Source organism: Cicer arietinum, chromosome 3 (genome assembly GCF_000331145.2).
Source record: "Cicer arietinum cultivar CDC Frontier isolate Library 1 chromosome 3, Cicar.CDCFrontier_v2.0, whole genome shotgun sequence".
NCBI classification, from domain to species: domain Eukaryota; kingdom Viridiplantae; phylum Streptophyta; class Magnoliopsida; order Fabales; family Fabaceae; genus Cicer; species Cicer arietinum.
In genome coordinates, this window is record NC_021162.2 from 19,947,317 (window position 1) to 19,957,515 (window position 10,199).

Below are 10,199 nucleotides of genomic sequence, written 5' to 3' on the forward strand. Positions count from 1 at the left end.
ACCACAAGCTCTTTCAACCCCAACAACCTAATCCGCAACAAACTATCCCATAAGCATTCACTAGTACTCATGGCTGCAACAACATTCACTTTTTATTGGTAGAGCTCAGGCCTTCTAGGCGCAATGAACATTCTAAGTTTGAAATGTCATGACCTGGAAACCCAAAGGCAGTTCCTAGTCTGCAATACCTTATTTGTGTCTATATACCAAACATACTCTTCCTCATAGAATCTCTTGTTCATGGAGAATTTTTTTTTTTGTTGAAATTTGTACAAAGCTTGGTTATGATTCTCATTTTGCGGTAGATAGAAGCGGCGGCTTGCTAAACTTTTGGATATCCTTTTTTCATTAAAGTATTCTCAACTACTCCACTAACCTTATCAATGTCCACATCAAGGATAACGTTCGAGGTGATTAGTGCATAAACTATTTCTGAGGTTTCTCTAACGGTGCATGCAGAAGACATTCTTGGGATCTCATCGGCCCTCTTACTTCCATGTCAAACGTCCCATGGTGTATAGTTAGTTACTAAAATGATATGTTATCTTCTCAAGACAAAAGAGGAAAGGTTGAGCACCCAACTTGGTTATATGCAAAATTTAGAGAAGTTATTACCGATGTGAGTCTTGTTAAGATTGTTAAAACTAGGATGGTTTGAAGAAAAATTCCTTATCTTATTTTGATAATAACAAAAGGTATTTTGTGGGAATAATTTAATATACATTAATATTTTAATTAAGTGTGCAGTTTCAACATCAAGTGTTTATGTAGGATATTATATTATATCTTCTGATTAACAGATTAATACAAAGGAACACCAAGCAATGATATGCTACGGTTGACTCTGGAGAAGCAAGTTGGGGTGGGAAGGCTTTGATATGAGTCAGACATAATTTTTTAGGTCTAAGTCTGGCCTACGACCTATTATATGCTTTTTTTCGATATTTTTAAAAGTTTGACCTAACCTGAAAACCTATTTAAAATTCTTATTCACATTAAAATATTTAAATGTTATATTTTATATATTTTTTTAAATAGGTTAAACTTTGCCTTTATATAAAAGGGGAAGTCATAAAATTATAATCAAATCTAAAAAAAAAAAAAAAATTTGCACCACAACAACCTTCCAAGTAAAAAAAAATAAATTTGAAGTCATATTTAGTCCATATACCACTACAAGAAAACATTTGTATACCTACGGAAAATTAGCCACAGATCGTAATCTGTGGGTAAATTAATTGTTATCTACAGAAAAACCGTGTGTATTGTTGTATAAAATAATTTTTTTTAATTAGTTACCACAATAATTCCGTAAGTAAAACTAAAAAATCTGTGGGTAAAGAAAAAAAAATACAACCCTGACTTAAATTTTGCAAAAAATTTTCGTATTATTTTTACTACAACTTATCCGTAGGTAATGTCTATTTTTTAGAAAATATTTCTGTTGAATTTTTTAAAAAAAGGTTTAGGTGCAAAACCAATAGAAGTCACATTCAGATGCAACCAGATAACCCTAAGCCCTTCTTCTTGTCTGAACCCGGTGCCGCATTAGGTTAGGGAGCTGGGCTTTTTTCGCTCCTCTCACATTCATTCATTCGAGCTGCTTCGCTCCTCCGCATCCCAAAGCGCGCAGCCGTCCTACGCGCGAGACACTAAGTAATCCAAGCCAACCCACATTACTGACTAACGGTGGATAATCACCTCCTCCAGATTGCAATCCGCTCCGTTGACCGTTCTGGATGCCGCCGTGATGATCGCTATCTCTTAAGGTAAGTTATCTTCCTTTATTATCGTGCTGAAATCGAGTAACATTTCGCCGCCGCCGTCACTGAATCGGCTACTTTTCTAATATCTTTTCTTTTTCTGAAATCGATTTTTACTGAAATCGAGTCTTACTGAAAAAGCCCCAATTTGTATTGAAAACCCTAACCATTTTCACTGAATGGAGTCTTTCTGAAAAAGCCACAAGTCTTACTGATAAATCTTACATAATGTTGTAGTTAATAGTGTTGTAGTGAAACAAAAACACAATAGAGTACAATGGTTGCTTCTTTCTCGAACCAATTTCTGTTACTTGGTTGTTGTTCATGTTCAATTAGGATAGATATTTATTTACATCATCTAATTCTTATTTATTTTGTTAACATAGATATTTGTTTTCATACCAAGGAAACTAATTAGAGTTTGATACATAATTGTAAAGCGTTTTCACAAATGTTGGTGTTTTTGATTCACTATGCATTTATGGTTTGATATTAGGTACTGTGTTCAGTTTGATTGCTAAGTGAGTATGAAGTTTTATGCCATTTAATTATTTTTAACTCTTGCATTTTTATTGTTTATTTACATCTTGATATTAGGTACTGTGATCAGTTTCATTGTTTATTTACATCTAGTTGTTATGTGAGTTATCTGCTGAATTCATTGTTTATTCATAAGGCTGCTGAATTCATATGTGAGTTAACTCTTGCTTAAGCATCTTAATAATACCAACACATTTTACAAATCTAGTTGTTATTTAATAAGGAAATGTACACTGAAGTTTTATTTATTTACATCAAGAGAGTATGAAATATGGTAGACTTTTATTGATCTGGTTTTAATACTCACATATGCTGTTTGTGGCAGTCATTCCATTATAATTAGTTAATACTTACCTTTATGATTGGTTAATCACTTTCCATTACGATCCGTGGCTAATTTAGGGTTTGATATTAGGTACTTTTAGAATAATGTATGTTACACTAGAATACAAGTGGAGTTTCTAACATGATGAAAAAGATAACAATTTTCATAGTGAAAAATGAATTAGTAAATAAATATGTTTGTAAACCAAAAAGGAGGATTTAAAACTCATTAAACCTATGAAAGAAAATCAGCAGCTACGTGAGAAGGAATTGCATGTTTGTCTGCAATGACTAAAACTTCAGAAATTGGGATGGTGTGGTGAGTCTGAGAGAACTAATGACTAATGACTAATGACTAATGACTAAAACTTCTGCAATGACTAAAACTTCAGAAATCAACAGCTACTTGAAACCATAGCTTCACTATTCTGCAAAATATTTTGGCGGAATTGAGAAATTGGGATGGTGTGGTGAGTCTGAGAGAACTAATGGAGATAAGAAATGTAAAGAAAATGCAAGGATCTAGTTGGGTTGGAAGCGAAAAGAGTTAAATATCAGAAAACGTGGTTGAATTAGAAGTTGTTTAAGGACTCTCTCTTGTGTTTGTGATATATCCAATTAGTTTATATATAGATCAAGATATATCCAAAAGTAGTATGTGCATTGCACAGTTACACAAATAAAATATCAATTTTGTTAGGATGTTTTCACTTTTTGGATGTTATTGATCCTTTGCAAGAATGTAAATATTTGAAGAAATTGGATACCCTGTTTTGAGTTATTTAATTTCATTTTGATATTTCAATGGGATTGAATGTTAAATCACTGCTACTAAAATTATTCTTGTTCAGTTCAGGTATTCTAACTGATTTTTGTTCATAATTCCATAGAATATATTATTAAGTGAATAAAAGTTGTTTATTAATGTGAACTGCCACATGTATAGCACATGATTTGGGGATGTTTTACTTATGTGGTATAGCCTGTGATTTTTGTGTGGACATTATTTTTCTAAGGATTGTGTGAAAATATATTTGAATTTTTATTGTCTTGTTAACACCTTTGTATGGTGTATTGTGACTTCAAGGGATTCTTTCTTGTTAACAGGACTTTCATTTGCTAATAGGACTTTCAATTTTGTAGCTGCTGTTAGGACTTTCATTTGCTAATAGGAATTCCGGTTACAAGTCCCATTATATCCCTAATAGTTGGTAGTGAAGACGAAGCACTGCAAGCAAGCCGGTATGTTTCATTCCCTTACTTTCTTTCCCATCATTTTTGGTGCTCAATGAACTAAGTATCACATGAGTCTAGTTCAATTCATAAATAATAAAAAAAAAGTGGTCCAAGCAGTTGAAATAAAAATTGTGATAGTAAATATTGAATGGGCAAAGCATGATTAATGTGTGTGTCAAAAAAGAGAAGTGAAAGTTGCAATAATCTTCTATAATGATACATTTGCATTTACTTCCTTGATTTTACTATGCTATTCTATTTGATTTTACTATACTATACTATTCTATTTGATGTGAAGTATCTATTTAATTTGATTTTACTATACTATTCTATTTTACATTATGTTAGCAGTTCTGTTGCTCCTCAATTCTTTGTTTGTCCTTCAAAGTATGGATGGCTACCACCCAGATCGTAGTTGGTTATATGATAGACTTTATGTTCAATGAGGGGGGTTGAAACTAGCATTTGCAAAAGCTGTTGAAGAGTTTTTAACAAAGGCAATAAGTCGTAATCAGTTTTTAGAAGATGGTGGCATCAGATGTCTTTGTCACAATTGTATGTGTAGCGGTGTATTGTCTGCAAGTGAAGTCAAACTTCACTTGTATAGGTTTGGGTTCCAGCTAAATTATTGGTATTCACTTGTATAGGTTTGGGTTCCAACTAAACTTCACTTGTATAGGTTTGACCCAGAAAATGTTTCAAGTAGTAGTGGATATAATGATAACGATGATCCATTTACGTTAATGCAACTTATGGTCGATGATGCATTTGGTCCAACTTATGACATCCAAAATATGGGTGATGAGGGCAACGAGGAAGAGATTAATGAAGAGCCTCCAAATGAGGATGCTCAAGACTTTTATGATTTGTTAACTGCTGCAAACAAACCCTTATCTGAGGAGGCTTCTGATTCAAAACTTTCAATATGCGTGAAGCTTTTAGCTTGCAAATCAAATTGGAATGTTCCGCAGAAATGTCTTGATTTCTTTGCAAGCATGCTTGTAGATGTGTCTCCTCTTAAGGATTCACTTCCAAAAAAAATTTACCAAGCGAAAAAATTGGTGACAATGCTAGGATTGAAGTCTGAGAAAATTGATTGTTGTGTTAAAGGGTGCATGTTGTACTACAAAGAGAATAGTGCAGATATAGAGTGTAGGTTTTGTCATGAACCCCAATATGTTCCTCGTAAGCCTGGGATAGGTAACCACAAAGACATTCCAGTTAAGAGGATGTTCTATATGCCAATCACTCCTAGGTTAAAAAGATTGTATGCATCAACGGAAACTGCTGCCCAAATGAGATGGCATCAACATAATAGATCAAGTTCAGGCATTTTACGTCATCCATCTGATGGGGAAGCTTGGAATCATTTTGATGCAAGGTATCCAGACTTCGCAAATGAACCAAGAAATGTAAGGCTTGGGTTATGTTCTGATGGCTTCACGCCATACATTCAGGCATCTTCATCCCCATATTCTTGTTGGCCTGTTGTTGTGACCCCGTATAATCTCCCGCCTGAAATGTGCATGACTAAACCATTCATGTTTTTGACTTGTCTCATACCTGGACCATCTAACCCAAAAGCAAACATTGATGTGTATTTACAACCATTAATAGACGAGCTTCAACAATTGTGGAGTGAAGGGGCTTTGACTTATGATATTTCCATGAAACAAAACTTTGTAATGAGGGCAACCTTAATGTGGATAATTAACGATTTTCCTGCTTATGGCATGTTATCTGGATGGAGTACCCAAGGTAAGTTGGCATGTCCGGTGTGTATGGATGGAAATAAGGCTTTTACTTTAAAATACGGTAGCAAAAATTCATGGTTTGATTGTCATCGTCGTTTCTTACCTCATAATCATGCATTTAGAAGAAGTAAAAAAAGGTTCACTAAAAATAGGGTTGTGAAGGATGAACCTCCTCCAATATTGAATGGTGAAGAAGTTTGGGGTTTGGTTCACAATATTCCACGAGTGATAGATAATGCACATACTATATTGTTTGGATATGGAGTTATCCATAATTGGACTAAACGAAGCATATTTTGGGATCTTCCATACTGGAAAGATAATTTATTAACGCATAATTTAGATGTCATGCACATAGAAAAAAAACTTCTTTGATAATGTGTTTAACACTGTCATGAATGTTAAGAACAAGACTAAGGACAATGAAAAAGCACGAATGGACTTGGCCATCATTTGCCAACGTAGCGACCTGGAGTTGGTTCCACATAACAATGGAAAAATGAAAAAACCTAAGGCAAATTATTGTCTTACGTCTAGTGAGGCAAAGAAAGTTTGTAAATGGATAAAGGAGCTTAAGATGCCAGATGGGTATGCTTCTAACTTGGCAAGATGTGCAGATGTTAATAGAGGACAAATGAATGGGATGAAAAGCCACGATTTTCATGTATTTACGGAGTGTTTGCTTCCATTTGCATTTAGTTCATTGTCTGACCATGTGTGGAAACCATTAACAGAATTAAGTCAATTCTTTAAGGGCTTGTGCAGCAATACCTTAAGACGTGATGAATTGGTCAAATTGGATGAAAATATTTCATTCATCATATGCAAACTTGAAAGAATCTTTCCACTAGGATTCTTTGATTCAATGGAGCATCTTCTAATTCACCTCCCGTATGAGGCAAAACTTGGTGGTCCAGTTCAATATCGATGGATGTATCCATTTGAAAGGTAATTTATATTCACTTTTAACGGTTTCATTTTTTTTCTAAATATTTCCACTTTTATTAAGTTATTGCTCTCACTTTTCCAGAATGATGGGTGATTTTAAGCGCACAGTGAAAAACAAGGCTAGAGTGGAAGGCTCAATATGTATGTCATACTTACATCGAGAGACAACATATTTTTGTTCCCACTATTTCAAAACAATCTCTTTGTTTAATAGAAGCCAACGTAATGAAGGTGCAAAATTAAATGATGTTGTCACAACAACACTGTCAATTAGCAATCAATTAGGACGTCCTAGTGGGAAGGCCCAAACACATTGGTTGAGTGATGTTGAAAGAAGGTCTGCTCATGTACACATCCTCATCAATTGCAACGAGGTCAAGCCATATATAGAGTAAGTAGTATGTAAGCACACACCCCACATAATTACCAAATACATGTAATAACAATTCTCTCATTATTGACAGCGCCTTTTTGCACTCTAATTCCATTCTTGAAGAAGATCCTATATCTCAAACTCGTATACATGGAGAATTCCCAGAATGGTTTCGTGCGTATGTAAGTGCTTTATTGAAGTTTGTTGCAAATAAATTAGAACTTCTCACCTAACTATTGTGAATATCATGTTTGTATAGGCCATTGACAAGGAAAATGGCGTGACTGACCCTAACTTGTTATCATTAGCTTGGGGTCCTAACTCAATGGTCAAAACTTGGCACAAGTATTACATTAATGGGTACAAATTTCACACAAAAGCTTGGTCTCAGGGTAAGAAAACCACAAATAGTGGAGTTTATGTGAAAGGGGTTACTGGAGGAGGGGAAGATGATTTCTATGGAGTCATCCAACATATCTTCGAGTTGGAGTATTACAAATTGCCTCACAAAGTAGCCTTGCTTTATTGCCAATGGTTTGATCCTAGACGGAATAGAGGAACCAAAGTTCATCAACAATATGATATTGTAGATATCAAGATGAATCGAAAATATGATCTCTATGATCCCTTCATAATTGCACAAAAAGCTAGACAGGTGTATTATGTACCCTATCCTGAAATGGAAACTGATAAGCGTCGCTGGTCTGCAGTTATCAAAACAAAGCCTATGGGTCATGTAGAGGTGGATGGAGCCGATGAGGACATGCCATATCAAGATGAAGATATGGCACATGTTGAACAATTAACTAAAATTGAAGAAATGGTTGGCTTGCATGATGAAACACATAGCGATGAAGAAGTCAATGTAACGTTTGTTCCAAATATTCCAATTGATAATAATAGTGATATGGATGATGAAGATGGGGATGATTTTTCAATTGACATTTGAATTTTTAGTAAGTATAAATAGTAGTTGATTGTTTGTATAAATCTTCATATTCTACCTTTTTATATATTAGTTTTAGATTCAAGTTCTTTAATACTGTAGAGTTGATAATCTTGAATTGTGTTTACTATTGTGTGTGCTAATTGTTTTTATTCATGTTATTTTTTATAGATGACTCCAAAAAAAAGATTAGACTCAAGCTTCCTTTGAAGAAAAATCGCATGATTTTACCGCATAAGGTAACTCAAACAGCTCAACAGGTACAAGCAACAATTGATCAATTTCCACTAGATGCCAATGCCACTACACCAACCTCACAATATGTGCGACATCCCACCCAACAACATGTTAAGCCTCCTACCCAACAAGCTGCAGTGCTTCCACTCCCACCTAATAAGGTGCATCAATCTGAACCAATTATAGTGATGATACCCACACCAAGTTTTGTCCCAAAAGACAACATTTCTCCGACTGTTGATCATTCACCGTCACAACCATTAACATCAGTTGCTTCACGACATACTTAAATTTCCGCTAATCCACCACCTTCAATACCGCTTGTTATTGGTAATAAGACTCAAGGGTCAAGATGTGCAGATTCTAGTCATGGGGTTGCGCCTGATGGGAGAACAATGATATGGCCAGATGGTCGAGGGTATGTAACTAGTCCTGATTAACTTTTCATTACTACATAAGGATTATGGTTCATTTAAAGTTTTTTTTTTTTTAAATTGTTTACAGGTGGTTACCGTGTAGGGTGGCCTCCAGGGCCCTCACCTCAGTTATTACATCACAATATATTGATATGTATCCTAGTTTGGGAGCAATCCCAGAATTAACTTTGGAACGTCGATTCGAGAAATTTGGTGTAAGATTAAGTTATATATCTTGTTAATGAGTTGAACTATTGTGTGGATGCTAATTGCAACATTATAATTTATTTGTAATGTAATGTTGCAGGAGAAAGTTGCTTGGTTGCCTGAGCACAATTTTCAGATTAAGAATATCTTCAATACAAAAGGATCAATGCGTCTTTCTGATATGTTGATGCAAGCGAGAAAGAAGCGTAAGTGTCCAACTTGGATGGGAGAAACTGTTTGGAATGATCTTGAGAAGATATGGATGGATTCGTCGTTTAAGAAGATATCAAATCGAGCTAAGAAAAATCGTGTTTCTTCTAAAGGAGGAGCTGTCCATACTGGTGGATCTATATCCATTGCTGAACATACCATTCGGATGGTACACTTTCTATATTAAGGACATGCCTACTATTTGCTATTTTTATTGTTTTGTTGTGTTGTTGTTTCAAAATGCATAGAGCTATTTTGCTGAAATATTTTGTTGTTTTCCTTTGTTGCTAAAATGTGACTCACGGTTCTGTTGTTTTTTATTTTTTGTAAGGCTGAAGAGTTAGGTAGAGACCCCACATTGGATGAGGTCTTTTTAAAAACTCACACTAAGAAGAAGGACAACTCTTGGGTTGATGAAAGGGCAAAAAAGACATATGTAAGAAATATTAAATCATTCATTCATTTTTTCATTTGTATTTCTTGGAAAAGTAATTTGATTATGTTATATCATTTTCTATTTGAGTATGAAACATTTCAAGGTAAGTTGCAACAAGCTTCCAAAAATGGGGAAGCGCCTAGTAGTTGTAGCCAAGTGGTTAATGCGGAAGCTCGCTTAGACATGTGGGTCCAATCTGTTGGAGGGAAGAATAAAGGGAGGATCTATGGTGTTGGAGGTTGTCGCAAGTCTAGTCCCAGATTCTCGGCCATCTAGAGGTTGTGTCAATGTCTTGTCTCAACACTCTACCGAGATAGCTGCACAAATAGCAGCATTTGAAGAGCGAGCAAAAGCGTCATAACACAAGGCACGAGAGGCGCGAGAGGAGCTAAGGAAAGCAGAGCAACGTCGACAAGAGGGTGAGCAACGAACTATAGAGCTCCAGATACAGCTAGCAACATTGGCAAAAAGTGTTGCTTCCATATAGGTTGAGTCATTCCGTCGTCGTTGTCATCCAGATTATGACGAGGATGAGTCTAACGATGATGACAGCGATGAGTAGTACTTATTTCATTGTTAGTTTCATATAGTAGTTATGACTACATATTTTGCTTAGACTTGTAAGCATTATCTATATATATTCTTATGATAATGTTGTTATGTGTATTTTGAAACTTATGGTAGTGACAATGTGTAAGTTATGGTAGTGACAATGTGTATTTTGAAACTTATGGTAGTGTAAGTTGCCCTTATTTTGAAACTTGTGGAAGTCAGGAGGTGTATTTTAAAAACATTGTTTATATAAAATT

The 10,199-nt window shown here is 35.0% G+C and overlaps 2 protein-coding genes across 2 annotated transcripts; both read left to right on the forward strand.

The window, feature by feature from the left end:
* The first annotated feature begins 4,388 nt into the window (after positions 1-4,388).
* LOC105851753 (uncharacterized) lies at positions 4,389-5,992 on the forward strand. The gene is made up of 2 exons (XM_012713459.1): positions 4,389-4,418; positions 4,511-5,992. Exons 1-2 carry the CDS (start codon positions 4,389-4,391, stop codon positions 5,990-5,992), a joined length of 1,512 nt encoding a protein of 503 aa, XP_012568913.1.
* A 2,524-nt stretch (positions 5,993-8,516) lies between these two features.
* Positions 8,517-9,952, forward strand: LOC140919678 (uncharacterized). Its single transcript, XM_073366285.1, has 5 exons — positions 8,517-8,539; positions 8,626-8,752; positions 8,845-9,123; positions 9,286-9,390; positions 9,878-9,952. Exons 1-5 carry the CDS (start codon positions 8,517-8,519, stop codon positions 9,950-9,952), a joined length of 609 nt encoding a protein of 202 aa, XP_073222386.1.
* Positions 9,953-10,199: the final 247 nt, after the last annotated feature.

Excerpts from the sequence above, each read along its gene's own strand:
- LOC140919678 (XM_073366285.1), top strand. The coding sequence starts at position 8,517 with ATGATATGGCCAGATGGTCGAGG. Across the intron at positions 8,540-8,625 it reads ATATGGCCAGATGGTCGAGG|GTGGTTACCGTGTAGGGTGG; the intron begins GTATGTAACTAG and ends AATTGTTTACAG. Across the intron at positions 9,391-9,877 it reads AAAGGGCAAAAAAGACATAT|GTTGAGTCATTCCGTCGTCG; the intron begins GTAAGAAATATT and ends GCTTCCATATAG.
- LOC105851753 (XM_012713459.1), top strand. The coding sequence starts at position 4,389 with ATGGTGGCATCAGATGTCTTTGTCACAATT. Across the intron at positions 4,419-4,510 it reads CAGATGTCTTTGTCACAATT|GTTTGGGTTCCAACTAAACT; the intron begins GTATGTGTAGCG and ends TCACTTGTATAG.